The 20,188-nt window shown below is 39.7% G+C and overlaps 1 protein-coding gene and 1 long non-coding RNA gene across 2 annotated transcripts in view; one reads left to right on the top strand and one right to left on the bottom strand.

The window, feature by feature from the left end:
* EPO (erythropoietin) overlaps positions 1–14,815 on the bottom strand; it is a 357,290-nt gene extending 342,475 nt beyond the window's left edge. The window contains exon 1 of the mRNA XM_044077307.1: positions 14,422–14,815. Coding sequence (XP_043933242.1) covers positions 14,422–14,464 — 43 coding nt within the window. The 5' untranslated portion in view covers positions 14,465–14,815. The remainder of the gene's footprint in view (positions 1–14,421) is intronic.
* Positions 1–20,188, top strand: part of LOC122806685 — a 494,362-nt gene that overhangs the window by 68,333 nt on the left and 405,841 nt on the right. The gene's annotated exons all lie outside the window — the stretch shown is intronic.

The raw sequence follows: 20,188 nt of genomic DNA, 5'->3' as shown, positions 1-20,188 counted from the left end.
AGCTTAAAATGTGCTCATGACTTTGAGCCTTTCACACTTTTCTCTGGACTGTTTTCAAACACATTTTTAGAGCGAGGCATACATGTATGCATTCTTTGATTCGCCTTCCTGATTGTATTAAATTATATTCCTTGTATAATACAGCACCAGTTGTTAGAATGTGTTTTAAATTTGTAGTTTTGAACAGTCTTCTAGTAAGCAATGAAACAAAATGTATGAACCAATAATGACACAACTACACATTTCAGAAAATTTCAACCATAAAAGGCCACTCAAATTTCTGTCATTACAATCCACCAATATCAGTAAATATGCAAAATCTCCGCAGAAGTAAGTCATCTAAATAATTCCACATTAAAGGGATCTCTAGCTAATGAATAGGTTGCTGCCAGGAAACAACTTTATATTTCATTGTTTCATCTACAAATAAAGTGGCTGTTGCCCTTGAAGAATAAATTGCCTATGTTACATTAAAAAATGATAAGCTAATAATATTGCAATAGGAAATGGATGGCAAACTGATAACAGGTTCATAGTTACTTAGTAACTCTCCAAAGGAGGACATTCACAGGACTGTAGCATCCACTCCGTTTAAAGTACAACACAGTACAGTATCAGTGATACATCTGCATACTGTGGGAGTAAAACCCACAGCCTTCTGCATCAAAAGTAAGGCTACTACCTGTTGTGCTACTAACAATGGGAACAGACATAGAATAAGCAGCATTAAACCATGACCCCCCCAAAACGTGCACGCTGATTGGCCAGCGTGCACATTGTAAATCGAGTTATACTAATGGAAAAGGTCCGTCGCCGGACTTTTTCCATTAGTATAACTCTACTTTTAAAACACTGTCTCACTATGTTAAATGGGTTTAACATAGCGAGACAGCTTTAAAATAAGCAACGGAGATCTCCGTTGCTTATTTTAAAGCTGTCTTGCTATGCTAAACCCATTTAACATAGCGAGACAGGTTTTAAAAAAAGCAACAGAGAAAGCAAGATCTCCATTGCTTTTTACTGTTTCGCTATGTTAAATGGGTTTAACATAGCGAGACAGTTTTAAAATAAGCAACGGACATCTCCGTTGCTTATTTTAAACTGTCTCGCTATGTTAAACCCATTTAACATAGCTTAAAATAGTAAAAAGCAACGGAGATCTTGCTTTCTCCGTTTTGCTCAACTCTGATGTACTGCGCAGGCGCGCAGTACATCAGAACTGCCGCGGATGCCAGACATCTGCGGAAGGGCAGTAAACAGGCATTATACTATGCCATTATTTAAGAAAAGTAATAGTTTCTTTTCTTAAATAATGTCATGGTATAATAGCAATAACCCACTTCTGGGTGTGGGTAATGCTGTATTTACCCACGGTTGGCTTTGTTTGGTCCCTCGGACTTCGCCCTCGGGACCAAACCACGCCAACCGTGGGTAAATCCAACATTACCCACACCTAGGCGTGAGTTATTGCTATACTAAACTTCTACTCCCCTGAAGCTCTTATCTCCTTATAACATTTTTTATTTATTTAACATTTGTTTACTGGGAAAATCTGACTTGGAATGAAGCCAGTCTTCAGCAGAGGCTCAGGGAGAAATGCACCAGACGCATGTCTTTGTAACATGGGAAGAAACCCACACAAACACAAGAAGGAAATACAGATTCCTCACAGAAGGCACCCCAAGTGAGAATTGAACCAGAGAACGTATTGCTGTGAGGCAAAAACACTACCACTGCACCACCCATTTGATGCAACTAAATTGCTCAATTTCACAGCAGAAAAAAATCTGGAAAAAGCCAAAATGTATTTGGGGGAGGGGGGGGAGGCAAAGGACCAAAATCAGGAACACATTTTAAATATTGCTTATATAATTTTAGAACATTTCTAAAGTAGTGTTTTGTGTTACCATGTGTTTCTTAAAAAGATAGGAAGACTGAAACTTAAAGGGCTATCATTATTTAGTGAATTTCGTCCTCACTGATTTGCCAGACAACCACAAATTTTGAGCCAAATATTCTGTGAAAATATAGACAGTTGAGAACTAACTCAACTCCCTGAATCACAAGTGGTGGTATGGGTAGAGAATGCAGGCCCTTGCTCCTAAGGTACAAGGTTTGAGCCTGGGTAATTCTAACTACCAGCCATAAGTAACTGGGGCATTTCACACACACTGAATGGAGCACCACACACACCCTGAATGGATCACCACACACACACACACACACACACACACACACCCTGAACTGAGCAGCACACACACACACACACACACACACACACACACACACACACATACACACACACCCTGAATGGAGCACCAGAATAATAGCTAAATCACACACAAGCTGAACCGAGCACCAGAATAATAGTTAAATCACACACAAGCTGAACAGAGCACCAGAATAATAGCTAAATTACACACAAGCTGAAAAGAGCACCAGAATAATAGCTAAATTACACACAAACTGAATGGAGCACCAGAATAATAGCTAAATCACACATAAGCTGAATGGAGCACCAGAATAATAGCTAAGTCACACACAAGCTGAATGGTGCACCAGAATAATAGCTAAATCACACACATGCTGAACTGAGCACCAGAATAATAGCTAAATCACACACAAGCTGAATGGAGCACCAGAATAATAGCTGCACACAAGCTGAACGGAGCACCAGAATAATAGCTAAATGGAGCACATAAAAACATCTTCTTACTGTGGTTGACTCTGGCAGGTGTGTTTAAAAGCATAGTTCAATGCACTTTTGTTTTCAAATTCTTCACGTTAGCGTGCAAAGCAAAATTCTTCACGTTAGTGTGCAAAGCATTCATGAGTCCTCTGTGGGGGGGGGGCGCCCCCTCCCCCTCACCCTATGGTTCCGGTGCCTATTCATGCAGGCATTATTGACATACTTGTAATTCTGAATATAAATCTTTATGTTGTGGAATAGATGGCTAATTGGTTGTCTAACAGAACCTATGTGGTCAGAGTCATAAGTGCAAATTGTGAAAGCAAAACAGTTAACAGTGATGTACCACATGGATCAGTGTTGGGTCCTATCCTGTTTGGCATCTACCTCACATATCAGGGCTTAGTGTTGGGTCCTGTTGTATTTGGCATCTATCTCTCAGATCAGGGCTCAGTGTTGGGTCCTGATATATTTGGCATCTATCTCTCAGATCAGGGCTTAGTGTTTGTCATCTGTTTCTCATATCAGAGCTCGGTGTTGGGTCCTGTCGTATTTGGCATCTATACCTCAGCTCAGGTCTCAGTGTTGGGCATCGTCATGTTTGGCATATGTCTCTCAGATCAGGTCTCAGTGTTGGGTCCTGTCATATTTGGCATCTATCTCTCAGATCAGGGCTTAGTGTTTGGCATCTATCTCTCAGATCAGGGCTCAGTGTTGGGTCCTTTTATATTTGTCATCAATCTCTCAGATCAGGGCTTAGTGTTTGGCATCTATCTCTCAGCGCAGGGCTTGTTGAGTCCTGTCATTTTTGGCATCTGTCTGTCAGATCAGAGCTCAGTATTGGTTCCTGTCGTATTTGGCATCTGTCTCTCAGATCATAAGGCCAACACTTCTGGTATATGGTTGTCTAAGATTGCAGATTACTTTAATTTTGGTGTTACTTCGATTTTCCAGTACTTGTAATTGCTCTAACATGAATTAGACAATGTTAACAGTTAGTACAAGGACATGGGTCTCAAATTAAATGTGAAAAAAACGTAGTATAGTTCATTTTGATTAACAAAACATTTTCTCATACAAAATAGGTAAAACATCTATCCATGCATTCAGCAACTGTCATATGGGATATTTGCTTAGTTTTTGACAGTTCCTTGTCTTTTGACCATCATGTCTCTGCAGTATTTCAGAAGGCTTTCTTTCAGTTTTGCTCATCTTGTTTCTAAAGGTATCTCCTCTAGATCTAAAGAAGTCTAAGTTTTCCTCTACTCATATTTCATCAGACCCATTATTGAATATAATGGCCTTTTTGTAGGCAATTTTTAAACATACCATTCATCTTGAGAGATCTCAGAGATTCAGAGCTAAAAAAATCAATAGCCTGAAAAATCATGACAGACTGCTAGCCTGCCCTTTATAGATACTCTTTTATAGACTTCCCCATGGGGATCTCTGTCTTGCCTTTTGGATGTGAAAAATCCAGTCCTCTTTGTCTTATTATTCCTTGCCTGAAAAACATAGTTTCTCAAATCCCTCCTGTTAAAGGAACTAAATCTTCATCAACAGATAAATAAGACAGGCCTATATGAGAGAGTCATATCTTAGTATATTCCGTACCACAGAAAAAGACTTCTAGTTCATGACAAGCAGAGGAGCACCCTTGCCACTTTCAAGGTAAACCAAGATAATTCGATGGGCAGCCTCAAATTTTTTCCTCCTCTGTCTTGTGTTACCCTCTTGCAGGCTGGAGGGAACTTTTGAAAATGGTTATTGGCTAGGCTTGTAATGGTCAGCAGACTGATTGTCCAGTACTTGCCTATAAACCAATAAGGACAACTTGGCACAAAAAACATTTTTGAGGCTACTTGGTCCCTTTCCCTGTCACATAATGCAGAGTTAAGACCGTTTCCATATCTCTTTTACTACAATACATTGAGTAATAAGTGAGACTATAGTTTTAAACTGTGAGGAAGAAAGAAATTGTCTTCAGGTTGTGTAGGCATCTTTTAGATCATTGTATTGTATCCTGACTCTCCGTATTTTTGAACTTTTGGGTTCCTTTTTGTTAATTAGTGGAGTTTATGCTACTACATTATCTTTTCTTGATTCTTCTGTTATCATTTTAACATTTTACTTATTTCTTGTAATTCACTGAGCATTTACTGGTCTTTTCTGTCACCTTTCCCCTTAAACTTTAGGTCAGCTTTTATAAGTGCAGGAGTAAAATCCTACTGCAGGATAGCCAGGTGTGCTTAAAGTGTTTGAACGAATAACATTCCGTCTTGGAAGTTTTTCCATCTGACTGGGCTTTACTCCAAATGTGCTCTGGGGTAGAAAAGCTCAGTTAAAGTTGCTTATGTTTATGTAATCTCTCGGTTGCCAAACTAGACATTCGGGCACAGAGCTAAGAACTCCCACTTCACAGCTGGTAGCTTCTGTGGCCTGTGCAGACTATCTCACACCATCCAGATGCAAGCACCACAAGGCTGTCAGATCTGCCATGCTCAAACCTTCTTCTCCAGGTCCTGAAGCAAAGACAAAAGGATTTCAGATAGTGCCTAAGAGTATAGTGCTATGTGATAGAGAACAGGTCTGCTGCAAGGCTTGCTAAATCACAATGGTTAACTTCTTTGGCAGATAGAGGTCTCATAAAATGTAAGCTGTAGTCCAGCAACTTCTAGGTCTTCTCCTGTGCTGCTTGACAAGTTTGACTTTGACAGTTTTGTCACTGCCATAATTTGAGCTAAGAAGAAGTTGTCTTTGGCCCTATCCCTGTCTGTTTCTGTGGTAGACAGGGGTGTTTTCCTCGTTGTTTTCACCTTGACTTAGGCTGATGAAATATTCCTCACCAGTGCCCATGAATATGGCAGCAGTCCTGTTGACCAAATGAAATGTCATTGATGACATTGGCAAAAGACATATCAAAACTAGCTGCAACTTTGATTTGGGGACTGCAGCCATCTTAGTGGCTGTGCTGTCAGCTGTGCCACTCATGTCAGGATTGAGACAGACTGTACAGATGCTGATGGGGCTTTTGGCACTAACAAAAGGTTGATTGTTTGATGCCATGTTCAGTGATGAATACGCTACTGTCAATGCCAGGAAAAATGAGTTTGGCCTTCCATTATCTGCATATGTGCAGTCAAAACACAGTGTGCAGCTCAAACTACTGTCGGGCAGCACAATGCCAGGGCATTTCTATGGGCTAGGCATGTAAAGGCTCTAGGGCCATTAGCCTAGTATACACCTATGAACCTATGTTGACTTCAGTGCCAGTGTTGCATCCTCTCCTGTAGTGGGTTTACAGTGTACTTTGCCACAAAAAAGTCAACACCACTTCAGTAAACAGATGTACCTCTTCCTAATCTTGTGGTTATCCTGCTTATCATGCTGCAGGACAGAGGCACTCAAGGTCCTTTGCACTGTTCCTCTGTGATTTTAAACCCAGGCATGCTGCTTCATCTTTACACTTCATCACCTTTGAAATGTTGCAAGACTGCAAGAAAGCATATGTGTAAGAGAAAGCACATGAACTCTGCTGATCGGACTCCAAAGTAGATATCTATGTCTGGAAGAATGTTCATTAACCTGCATTCCTCCAAATATTCCTACATTTGGAGATCTCTTTTCTGTATCACAAGGACAGAATGGCACACTGATACCATATCCTGCTGAAAGACAACACTATAAAAGGTGTTTTGTTCTTTCTATAGTCATATTAGTTAGTCCCTCAGTCGGTAAACATTTTAAAGCTTGCTTTCAGTGTTTCATAGGAAAGCCCAGACATGGTCTCATGTCACAAGAAACTGGACAGGACTGGAGCTTCTTGTCAGAGATTCGTAGGCAGTCCATACAGCCTACCTCGATCTGGCGAAGGCCTTTGATACAATACCCCACTCGGGTATCATTGAAAAACTCATCAGCTTAAATGTTAACCCATACATCACAAGATGGGTTGCAAACTGGCTGAGTGACAGAACCCACAGGGTCAGAGTTGCTGGCGCCATGTCAGACTCAAAGCCTGTCACAAGTGGTGTACCACAGGGCTCAGTCCTGGGCCCACTCTTGTTTGGCATCTACTTTTCCGAAGTACAAGCAAACACAGGAGGGTTATGGCTGGCAAAGTTTGCAGATGACTGCAAACTGGGCCATAGTAGAAAACACATCTGACACAGATATCCTTCAGAAGGGTCTCACAGAAACGGATAACTGGTGCCAGAGCCATGGCCTAAAGTTAAATGCCAAAAATGCATAGTCATACCCTTCGGAAAAACAAGGTTACCCCTAGCTACCAAATAGGTGGCAATCCACTGAGTACAGAAGAAGTTATCAGGGACCTGGGGACCCAGGTTGATAGTAGTCTGTCATTCGACACCCATGTAGCTAAAGTAGTTAGGAAGACCTTCTACATTGCCCACCTTATCATGAAGGGATTCTCATCTAGATCAAGGAGGTCATAGTCTCCTATACTCATCACTCATCAGACCAATGATTGAGTACAATGCCCCATTCGGAATGTATCTGACCCGACACTTGCAGCAGCTGGAGAGGCCACAAAGTTCCTCACCAAAAGGATAAAGGGTCTCAAACATCTGTCCTATGCTGCCCGACTGAAAGAACTCCAGCTCTATTCAGTCGCCGCTTGCTCAGAGGTGACCTTTGCCTAACATACAAGGCCATGTCAAACCCAGATTTGATGAATATGCTTCACCTCAAAAATCTAGATCCGTCAGAGCCACAAGGGCGGAGACTTAAACCTCGACACGGCTATTAATAGGACATGCTGGAGGGATAGATTCATCACCCAAAGACTCCCTATGCTGTGGAATAAAATCCCGGTATATGTGAGGCAGAGCACCTCGCTGGCCTTGTTCAAGAGAAATCTTGACCAATGGATGGGAGATCGCAGATATACCCCAGGGATTACCTCAGTGTCACTGCTCAACAGAGGCACAGCAAAATAATGGGTATAGTTCCCCATACTAAAGGGGTGGCGTAAGCCACAAAACTATGGGCTAGGCTTGTAAATGCCCTCGGGCAGATAGCCTAGTATGAACCTATGAACCTATGCAACAACAGCCATTAAACAGATTACAACTCTTCAGAGCCCAGCAGTTCACCCTGTAATGAGTCAAGGACTGATGAACACTTTAGGAAGTGAGATTATGTATTCCCAACATTTTCCCAGAGGCCATAAAGTATCTAGCCTACACAATTTATTTTCAATAGACCATGGCAAGGAAATGCATCAGTTAGTGAAACAGATATCTGGTAAACCCTGAGCTGGAATTTACAGGCTCAGTCAGCATCTCTTACATCGGTAGCAAACCTCATGATAACAGGGGCCTACAATTGTGCTGAAGAGTCATCTTGAGCTGCAGGATCCCATACTGTTGTGCATTGACATACCAGGATCAGGCTCAAAGACTTCATCAAAGACACCAGAGTGAAATTTATGAATTCATTCTTTCAGGGCCTCTGCCTCTTCATCTTAGGCTCTGAAGTCAGAGCTCTTCTGGAGAATATGAAAGAAATGGCAATGTTATTAGGTAATGTTTCACCCTCCTCAATGTGTGATCAGCCTTTTCTAGTCCTTATCGACAACAGTGAACATTGTGAAGTCTCAGCTGGAGCCTACCAGCTGCTTACATTAATAGGCTGCAGTATGTTATGGTGGTCCCTTTCCATGGACAGGATTCGGCCTCTGCAAAGCATGGTCTTCCACCTCATAGGCTGTCATCCTGTCATTCTCCACATTTGTTTCATAACATTGGGATTATTGGCAGTGACAATTAGCATGATGCCAGATACCACATGTGATCAGTGCAGTGGTCTCATATATCAGACTCTGTCTCAAACAGATCAACATTTCCATGGTCTGCCACTTACCTTTATAGTGGTGATGTGTAGTACAAGGCAGTCCATTTGAAATTCTCACTCCACTGGTGACAGTCACCACAGATGATTCTACCATTGGGTGGGAGGAAACACTGCCAGGGGCACAGTCCCCAAGGTGTCAGGATACAGACAGACCAGTCTTCACCTCAGTATTCTGGAGATGAGGATAGTTCTCCTCTGAGAGTGTCAGGGTTCCCTATCTCAGGATGTTTTAGCCATGTATTCCCTCGTCCTTCCACCAGGAAAACACCCTAGGAATGCACTCACCAAGAAATGGCCTCCTAGAATCTGCTACACTTTTCCACCATTTCCTTTGATGGTGACATTCAAGCAGAAATCAAAACACCATCATAGCCTCATTTTAGCCTCCAGAAATATTGTACCCGCCTTGCATCAGCCCTTGGAAACACTTCTTTTTTTTTCTCTATCCACTCAGGACCTTAATGTTCCATTCCTCTGGTCAGTCTTACCCTGACTTCCACTTAGTATTCCAACATTGTTTCTGCACCTGCATTAATGGCTAGTTACCCAGCCTTTCTACCCAGAGTAGTTTAGATTATTGCATCTTTTCAGAGACCTATTACTAGGAATACCTCCATGAAGAAGTGAACTTACTTTTCCATATGGTTTTTATCAAAAGGACTTGGCCCTGTCTCACCTCAAGTACCTTCAGAGTTGGAGTATCTTACTTAAATCATTGATGCTACACATTCAGACAGTCATTCATTAAGGTACATTTAGCAGATGGTTCCACTTTTATCGAGGAGTGGATTCATTGTTTTTAGCTTTTTTGTAAGTCTGCAATTCATTCTTGAAAGTGCATTCCTATTTGAACCACCTATTATGAATCCCATTCCACTCTGGGATTTTTACTTTGAATTAAAGAAGCTGTCATCCTCTTTTTTTTTTTAGTCTGTAGCTTCAGTGGAACTGAAGTTTTTATACTGAAAAACATTTTTGCCTATAGATGTAGCATAAACTAGAAGAATCTCAGAATTGCAGACTCTTCAGTAGCACCATCTTTTCTGACAATTCATAAAGATAGAGTATCTTTGAACACAAATCCATCTTTTATGCCTAAGACTGGAATGAAAAAAAATTCAAATGATTCATTTGCCTTCTACTTTTCATTTCCCATTTGTAATAGGCGTGTACACCTTCTTCATTGTATGGCTGCACACGGCCATTGACATTTTATGCTGACAAGTCAAGATCTGGGAGGGAGTATTCTCAGCATTTAGTTTCCTTTTCAAACAAGAAACTTGGCCTTAATTCTCTAAGGTGACTCTAGCTAATGACTAACAGACTGTATTAAAGAATTATATGATATCATCGGTATCCAAGAACATATTACATTAGAATTACCTTTCAGCGCTCCTCTGCAGTGCAGCACTGAGTAAGTTGTGCATTGTCTATGTGGTCATTACTGAGTACTTTCACTAAGTCCCAGTGTTAAGGTGCATGTCCACAAGGGACAGCACCCTGGACGATTAGCTTGTGACTGTTCTGCTGTTAACAAGGATTGATATCTGAGTAAGAGATATGCAAGTGAAGTACTTAAAATAACAACACATCTGGATAAAGAGTTCCATTCTTGACAACATACCCACCCACCATCCCCTTGCCCTCTTTGCTTTATCTAAAGAATTGCATCTATTTTTTTTGTCACTGAACAATGTACATGAAATCTGGAGGGAAATGTTTTTGCAGTGCATAGTAGCCCAGGAAACTTTTAGGTGCTAAGTTGTCCTAAACCTTGCTGGCATTCATTCCAGCTGTTACCAAGAATGGACCTGCTCGTTCACATCTACCATTAGTGTAATTGTATGGCTTCCATTGTATAGTAAGTTCCCACGAAATGTTCTTTGTCTTATCTGTCTACTTTTGCACATTAGTCTTTACTCCATGTGGTGGTATCTTGCTGGCCATTCATACACAGCTTATTTGGGCATTCATGTGCTTTTTTACATTAAGTGTAAAGGTAACACATTAAGGAATTGCAGTTCACTTGGTCAGTTGTTGTTTCTTGATGCGTAGCTGTTGAGGGTGTTGAGGATTATACCGCTTGAAATGCAACGCAGACGTAAGGCATTCGTGAAACATCAGTATGCTTCCCGCTGCGTCTTGTTAGATGCCTTGTTTTATGGATGCATGACATATTACAATTCATGAACACAAGTCTATAGTGAATTTATTTATTATAAGACTTTTCATTAAACTGAAGTTTAAAAAATGCTGCAGCACCATGTTTTTAAAGATAATGAAACTCCTTCCAACATTTATATAATGTATTTATTGGCATTTGTTTACTAGGAAGGTCCATCTGGGCAATGGTACCCATTTTCATCCAATGCCCAGGGAGAAAATCTCCCGTAAAGACAGTATTAAGACAGTCACAGATATAGGTAACATGTATGATACATAATTAATACAATAAAATTACTATAGCTGCTGCAGTTAGGAAATTAAAAACAATGATTTACCTTCAAAGACATACAAATGTATTTATTTATTGGCATTTGTTTACCGGAAAAGTCCACTGGGCCATGCAGAGCCCATTTTTCAGTGGAGGCCCGGGGAGGAAGCCCCACAAGAAACACAAGTAGAATATATATAGTATATCACAGGCTCATATTTACAGTATCCACAAAATAGAGGGAGGAAAAATTATTAAACAGTAGTACAATTAGAATATCACACACAGTTGATACACACGTAATAAACTAATTACAGTTTAATACAACTAAAGTTAAAGCAGTGTTGGTGAATATATATGCTGATATACACACATTTAAATCGGACTTAATAATCTAAATTACAATATAACACAACTATTGTTGACACAGAAATATCATTTATACATTTGTATAAATGATTTGAAAAGTTGGAAATGATTACAGTACAGTTAGGAAGGGTGGGAGTTGAAGAGATTAATATCAGGAGAAAAAGGTTATTTGTTGAATGGGTGAGAGAGAGAGGGTGTGAAGAAATGTTAATGAATTTGAGATATGTAGAGATGAAAAAAATGTGAGTACAAGGGAGAAAAAGGGAAAGGTAGGATGGCATTAAGATCTAGGTAATGGTCGGAAGAGGCTTAGTGCAGTTCCAGATCCATTTGGAGTGAAGGTGTGTGCGCAGTGCAAGAATAATTGCTATAGGAAAGAAAATGCATTTATTTATGCATGTATTTATTTGTATTTGTTTACAGGGGTAGAGCACTGATCTCCATGAACCTTTTTCAGACTCATCCCGGAAGCGGAATTTGGTTAAGTGACTTCTTCAGAGTCACCCAATTAGGCAATGCAGGCTGAGGAAGTCAAAACCTGGACCGCAATAAACAACTCGTTAACAATTTCTTAATCATCCATGCCAAATATCTATATATATATATATATATATATATATATATATATATATATATATATGTGTGTGTGTGTGTGTGTGTGTCTGTGTGTGTCTGTGTGTCTGTGTGTGTTCTTATTGCTTATCCTAAACAATGCCTTGAATTATATGCATACTTTAGTGCATTAATCTGTATAATATTTTAACCATTCTGCCATGACATCATTGTCTGTGCTTTGACCATGTTTAACTTTGCTGTTAGTTTAATGTCTTATCACCTTTATCTTTTTTGTATAATTTTCAGGTAAATTTCTTCTGTGATTTTTGTAATTTTTTTTTTCTTCTTTCTTTTTTCTTCCTGTAATGTTCTTGATTTCCTCTTCAAATTTTTTTTTTTTTTGGAAACTTTTATGTAAGTTTGATTATAATCTGGAGCTTTTCTCCCCGGGCATCTACTGAAAATGGGCTCACCTTGGCCCAGTGGACTTTCCCAGTAATCAAATGGCAATAAATAAATAAATAAAAATAGAGCATGGGAAACTGCCAAAGGCATAATGTTAGACTAGGAGGTCATATATTGGGTATATTGAATAAGATGGTTGAAGATGTGGGAACAGTATATGGTAAGGAAAATGCAGCTTTGGAGAATATTGAAGATGTGGACAGGAAGTTAATAAAAGATGTAGCAGAGAAAACTGGTTAAACGTAATATTAGAAATACAGGGTTAGTTTGTGGAGAGTGTTTTACTGAAGACTATGGGACAGTGTTTTACATTTTATAACTACACTTGTTATGTTTATTAGGTAAACATGAGTCATCAGAGATAATAGCAAGCTGCAGTATTAAACATGCATATAAAGTTATGAACATAAAGCACTGTTTCATAAATTTCAACACAGCATTTAAATATAATTAGTCCATTGTCAAGGTAGATTCACTTAGGGAAGATACCCTACTGTATCTTCTCACTGCAGTTCCATCTAGTAGATTTGCTCAGCAGGCACTTTTGCTGTGGTTGAAGCTGAAGAGTATGGTGGTGGTTAGCCTGGAGGTGCCTTGCCAGAGGGAGTTCTAGCTCCTCACTGGCAGGTAGCCCAGCACCACTGCCTGAGGCAGAACAGCCACAGCTACAGTGGAGTCGAGAGTGATTTGCAGGTTGTAGTGAGAGTGCAGTAGAAAGATGTATGGCCAGGATGGAGAGCCTGCTGGAGCAGACAGCATCATTCATCCAGCTAGTCCAGAGTGTTAGGTCATTAATGTAGTGTATGTCTCATACCACCAACCTTCCTAATGTATCATGATGAAGGATCATAATAATATATGTCTGGCCAGGGATGGCAGATGGCATGTATGCTGCTTGTACCTCATCTTATCTCCAGCTTGGTGTAACTCCTTCTTGTGTCATGCTCCACATCATGTGCAGTGTCCATCCCTCCCCTTCATCACTTGTCTGGTCTCTATTTGTTTCTGTTTACCCCATGTCTCCCCATCTTAGTGTGTATGTACATCCACCCTGTTTATATGCAGCATTATGCTGTTTGCCCCTGCACACTCTTACCCTCTCTTTCTTACCCTTCTTTTCCTGCCCCCTTCCTCCTTTCCTTTCTGTATAAATAAATGAATGTGCCATAACCACATAAAAATGATCTTCCTTTTCCCCATCTTGCACTTTTCTACATGTTGCCCCTCTGTGTCTACCTTTGCTTGCTGCTCTCCTATGTAGTTATGTCCTCCTCTTCTGTAGATCTGTCAGGTGTCTCTGTATGTGGACACCATCAAACTAGAACAAATACTGTGTGGCTATCTAGATGCCAGCTTGTGAAACATGGTTTCTGCATGAACTGGTATATTTTGAGATGACAGTCTGAGACTGCACATTTTCAGTATTAGCAAGATCCATGGATTTCTGTGCATTGCTGCTGTGTGAATTGTCTCTTGCACCTCAGTGTTTGTGTTCCTTCGATGTGTCCACTTGCATACTTACTACACTGCTCATTTCTGCACTGCACAGCACAGCTGTGGCACAGAAATGCTGCCTGTCTCTCTGTTTAGATAGTTAATTACTGCTTACATTGTCACGCAGTGTCACCAAGCTATGCAAGCCTTGCGCACAAGTGCACTTATCTGTATGAATCCCCAGCCAGTGTGTGTTTTTGTACTTCCATGTTTGACATTGCCATGTAGAGCACCCTTTTTTGGCTAACAGGCATCATTACTTTTTTATATCTTTGGCTGCATTTGACAGCACAACACTCCAACAAAAAGTGATTTTACTTCTACACGTACATTTCTAATAATCCATAGAAACCTACTTTAAATAGGTCAGTACAAAAATAAGTATGTAGTTTTTCATTTTGTTTCTTTCTGCTTTTGGTTATTTCTAGATTATTTTGAATCATTTCCTTTTTAGACATTATATTTCCCTATAGTTGTAACAGCTTGTAAATTATATGATACAACAGAAAATCAACTTATATGATGCTAAAAGACTTACCACTGAGGATGTCACACTTTTCAGCAAGATTTTCCTCATCCATTTTGTTGCACTGGATTTTGATTGTTGCACCAAGTATACTGCGTTACTCTTTAGCAGATATTTTTGCAGTTTTGAGTTAGCATTCATTTTTGCTAGACCCAGGACAGTTTTTTGTTTTTATTTAAATGCCACACTTTTCAGAGTTCATCAGCTAGTTTAAAAAAGATGATTAGATTCTGAGATCATACGATCTGAGAGCTGTCCTTCTCATACTGTTCACCCATGTGGGGTGACACCAGAATGTTCTTTTCCAGAGCATACTACCCATGTTCTCCATGAATATCCAGAGTTCTTATCACTTAAAACAGAAACTGTTAGCACTTTACCATTACACGCTGACAGTTCTGTTAAGCATTATGTTTCTATTTTTTCTTCTGGCTAACATGTTGAGGATATGAAGTTATGATTTTACTTGGCAGCTTTCCTGTGCAAGTAATCTGATTTGTTTGCACACAAGCAGGGTGTACTCTATGTAACAACCTTCTTTCAGTTGGCTGTGTTTTAGACTGTATGACAAGCTACTATTTACCACATGATTATTCTGCTACTGCATCTATCTTTGTAAGCAAAGCAGGTATTAACAGGCCTTCCTTCAAAGAGAAAAATCAAAAGCTATCTTATACTTTGGAATCCTGCTGTACATTTCAGCATAAAAGGAAAGTATCATGGTTAGAATTTAGTAGTGTTATCACCAGGCTTTGCCTTTTAATGTATTTTGGAGTAAAATGGGGACAAGCACTGCAGTTGCAAGAGGTGAATATTTACTGCTGTTAGCACTGTTCTCAGATTATTATTTCACGTATATGATCAGAAGATTACTAGTGAAAGAAATAAACAAGGACTAAATATCTGAAATAAAACTCTTCTCTGTTCTCGAGAGTGTGATGGTGTTGGCGGGTCGAACTGAGAACAGTACTGTACTCCCATATGGCAGGGTAGATCATTCGATAACTAGATTCATTAGTGTGATAGGCTGTAGCATATATCCTGTCAGCATGCAAAAGAACCAGACATTTGTCTGATGAACTTAATTATCTTTGTTCAGCATTAGATCACTGTTGTAGTAGCACAAGTTATATAGGTCCGACTCCTACCCCACTGCTACCAGGTATCTTTTCAAGGCTAAAAGACACCCTGCACATTCTGTAACTACCAGTAGCTCAAGAGTAGCCCTATACAAAGTGACAGAGCATGAAAAGCCCCGAGCTTTCTTGCTGTCATAGAAAGCTCCTTTGGCAGACCCAATGGAATAGTCATTTGGCTGGTGATCTTTCAAGGCTGGGCAGACAAACCTTCCACTAAATTTACTTTTCTGAGAACATATTTTTTTCTGTAAAGATGTATTGTGTTTTGCTGAGAAACTGATTTTTATTTCGGTCTGTCACTTCTCGTCAGGAGAACTTTCTGTGTAAATGCTTGCGGGAATTAATGTGTACAAATTTTTTTTCAGTATTTCCTCACAGGTCCTGTAGGTTTTTAGGTTTTAGGCGCAGGACTTTGTGCTTCTGCAGAATGTCAGTAATTTTTTTACCTGATCCTGCTTTCAGCCATTTTAAAATTTGCTGACTCCTTCATGCTTCACTACTCACATTCAGTGCTTCATCCTCAGATGAACCTATAGAACAGCTACTGGTCTCTGCAGTTCTTCCTTCCCCAATCCAGAAAAGGAAAAGAGTTGCAAGGGGGCTTTGCTTGTTAGGCCAGATCCATTTGTGCCTCAACTGCGGATGGGTGACTCTGGTATAATAGCATGTACATCCAGTAAAGACTGGGAGATAACCACATCCTGTGTGGCTGTAAGGATACCCAAAGCAGGTAAGGGAGAGCACTCATCACTCAGTGAAAGAGGCTTGTGTCTTACCTAATAGCTAGGATAATGACCATGAGTTCTGGGATAGTGTGTCGTTTTTGAGTTTGTCCTATTTCAGAGAGCCTCCCAGGAAAAGAAAATAGAAAAAGTAAAAAAAAAGTATAGCTTCTATTGCTTTTTCCATTTGCCGATGTTTGGTGGCAGCTGATATTTGCTTTTACTACTCCCAGTTCCTTTGTGATAATAAAAGGAAAAGAGCTTCTTCCCTTTCTTCCCTGAAATCCAGTCAGAAGAGCAGGAATTGGAGAGTGAAGATTGTGCTTTTGGATTTTCTTCTCAGTCTGAAGAAATCTGATAGAAAAGTGTTGCTTCAAATTTCCCCACAGTAGACTGTTCTTTTTCAGAAGTGTTATTTAGAATGAAATAATTTTTCCCATTGGGATTAGAATGAATTCCCCATTGCTCAGCAAATGTATTATGATTTGTGTGAGTTGGATATTCCCCAGTCAGAAATTATTCCTCGTTTTTTTATCTGCTTTAGAGAATGTTTTTGTCACAGTTTGCAATGTACCTGACAGTCAATCTACTGCCCCTAGAAAGTCTTTTCTGGTCTTGTTTTCAGATGCGAAAGCAGACCCTGCAGTGATCCTTTCCAAATCTTTGTCTGCTAAACAAATTTCTAATATCAGTCCTATTTCTTATGACAAGAATGGGAAATCCTCTGACAGTTTTGGAAAGAAAGTTTATTCTGCTTCCACTTTAATATTCAGAATTTTAAACTGAGATGCTCACGTTACAAGTTTTTACTTATGCCTTTAGAGAATATGAAGAAGCTTATTGATAACCTTCTCTCTTCTGAGACAAAAACGTTAGTTGAATATCTCTATTATTTTTGCTGCTAATGTTGTTCATCCAGTGCTGAGGAGAAAAGCACTTAACTGCATTACTGTGATTTATGGATTTATTAAATTGGAATACTTTTTACCACATTGCATTTGTGATACGTTTTTATGTGCCGGTGAATACAGAAGATTGACCAGGAGGTGTTTTAGTCAGTCTTGTGTTCACTCTGTGACATCTTAACTGCCATTTACTCCATCAATCTAAATGTACTTAAAACGGGTTCTGACAGTTTTTTATGTACTATTTGTGCATTTACTGACAGGTGATGTGAGTGCTCACACAGTGATATCTTCTAACCTGCAGTGTATTTCTATCAGACTAATTTTTGATCTTAAAAGTTTCCTGACAGGATTTTAGTGTTTTGGGACTTTTATCTTTAGGGGCAACGGCAAGTGTGCTGCCTATGTAAACCCTGGACAACTTTCTGACTGACATGTCCCAGTGATCCTTCCAGCATCTGATGTATCCTCTTCTGTCACAAAAGGGATACTTACCTTGCTCTAGCTGGTTCAACTTCAATTCCTGGAAAGAAAACATCACTTACCTGAGAGCCCTTGCTTTCTGGGAGGGCTAAATCTGTGCCTCAGTCAATATTGTTTGCACCTGCAGTGCCCATTTGTTGTTTTTCAGACGACTCACCTCTGGTGTACTTCTTTCAACTACCAAGAACTGGGGGCCAACCACATCCTTTTCAGCTGTGTCTGTTGTCTGAGTCCAGGCTTGGAAGAAGCATCCTTACTAGGACACAAAGTTTCTGTGTGATGCAAATGGGGCTTAGATTCATCTTCCAGTCGATCATAGATGATACCTATTGCACATTTTTCAGATGAATCTGACTTAGAAGAGACTGACATTCGAATCTTTAACATTCTTTTCTCAGCTGCTTTGACATGGAGAAAATCAGATTCTCGTATCCACTTATGCAGGTGTTTCTTTTCTTGAATTGCTGCCAGGAGGAGTGATGTGTATATCTGGGAACATTTGGAAGTTCCCACAACATTCATGATATTTCTCCTAATATATTGTAAGTAGCTTTTGCTTTATTCTAAAACATTTCTTTCTTCATTGCCAGCTATGGAGAAGGTTTACATTACATTGTCTTTTTCAACCCTGATTCGCAATCTACAGTCCCCATGAAACAGATAATAGGCTTCTGTTACCTTCCAAACCTTGCCCTTTAGATGCAGAGGGGAAAGTTTGGGAAAAGTTTTGTAAATTTCTGTAGAAGCAGTGTCTACCACCCCTGCTTCTGTTCTGTTATGACTAACTATCCCTGAGAGCTATATCAAAATTTCCCACATACCTAAGAACAACTAGAGATGTTAGGATAGGAACTAGAACAATCTGAAACCTTTCCAGTAAAGAGACAGTTACAGCTTAAAGACAGCTAGGCTTTCATGACTTCCTTTTTCAGGCTTAACTCAGGCCTGCATTTCTTAAAACATGTCCTGTCAACTGGTTCTGTTCATTCCCCTTTGGCAACTGATTGTTACAGACTTACAAGGATTATAAAGTGATTCAAGTGGAGAACAGTTGGCACTAGATGCAAAAGCTTCTTTTTAGGGAATTCCTTCCTTCCTTCCAAACCAGACAGAATGTTTTCCTCTGGTTCTTCTTTTTTGCTTCCAGTAGCAGTCATTTATCCAGTGCCAATTTTTCAAAGACATGTATTCCTGATTGTGTCTGATACCATATAATACCCTTCTCCAAAGTCCAGTTATAAAATTAGTTGTGCAACAGCACAGTGATGAGGTACATCATGAAAGTTATTACTTATGATAATTCTGCATCTGTGTTATCTGTTTTCATCATTCCTCGTCCTTGCACCCTCCAACCCACCTTCCTATTTTATAAGTGAGCTCCTAGAACGTCCTGAAGGGTATTTCCTGTCAGCTTTGCTGCACAAGCTCAAGTCCTCTTCTTCTTCTTTCTGCTTTAGCTGATGTACAACTTAATTTAGAATATGCTAACATTTGGCTATCCTTTTGATATACATTGATAGGCCAGCTAGAGGGCAAACTTGATCTGAGATAACTCAGGAGAAGAGAGGATTATGGGTAAGGGGAGGAGTTTGAACTATGCAGCCAAAGTCTAATGAAGTGGCTGAAGCCAGATCCATCGGATCTGAGACCCATCGGTTGAGGAAGGATGAAAACAGACAACATAACTGCATAGTTATAGTAAATACATGATTTTTATTTTAATCTCATCCACATATCTGTAGCTGTCGCAACAGAATTGTTTTTACTTCATAAACCTAAATTTGTCATCTTGTTGTGTTGCGATAAATATGGGTTTTGTTGAACCAATTCATGTGTGGATACATAGTTTACTGCTGTAGCCTTTGTTTTAGGTTCATTAATTTTATATATGAAACTGAAACTGTCTCAAAATGTTCCACAACATCAAAATGTCCTTTTTTGGATTCAAGTACAAAACAATATCATCTGCAAATAAATAACTTTTCTTGATTACAGTGCCACTTACATCCTTGAATTTGTGAGTCCCTTATTCTCTGTGCCAGTGGTCCTAAATATAAAGTAAATAACATGAAATAAGACAGCCCTGCCTGGTTCTTCTGTCCCAACACAGCTTGTCAGAAAGGAATCCTCTCACCTTAATTCTTGCTTCTAACCCTTCATATATGCTACTAATTAACCCTGCTATTTTATCAGGGATATGGATATGCTTTCAGATGCTCATAAATTTCCAAGTGGCTCTGTTGAATGCTTTATCTGCATCAAGACCCACTAGTAATAGCAATACGTTTTTTATACTCTGCTTCCCTCTGGATCATCAATGTTCTGTTAATTTGTCAAATGTTTGCCACAAAACCACACTGATCCATATCTATCAATTCTAGTAACACCTTTGCCCTTCTCTTAGCTAGTATAGACACCAGCCATTTATGATCATGGTTTAAAGTTCAGAATGGGTTTACATGAAGTTGGGTCTAACGGATAATACACCCACCATGGCTTTCTTCCAAGATGCTGGTGCTTCCCCTTTTTC

The sequence above is a fragment of the Protopterus annectens genome, chromosome 7.part0 (genome assembly GCF_019279795.1).
Source record: "Protopterus annectens isolate FY-2018-M chromosome 7.part0, PAN1.0, whole genome shotgun sequence".
Taxonomy (NCBI): Eukaryota; Metazoa; Chordata; order Ceratodontiformes; family Protopteridae; genus Protopterus; species Protopterus annectens.
The sequence above is the reverse complement of the archived record's forward strand: the minus strand, read 5'-3'. Positions and strand labels throughout refer to the sequence as shown.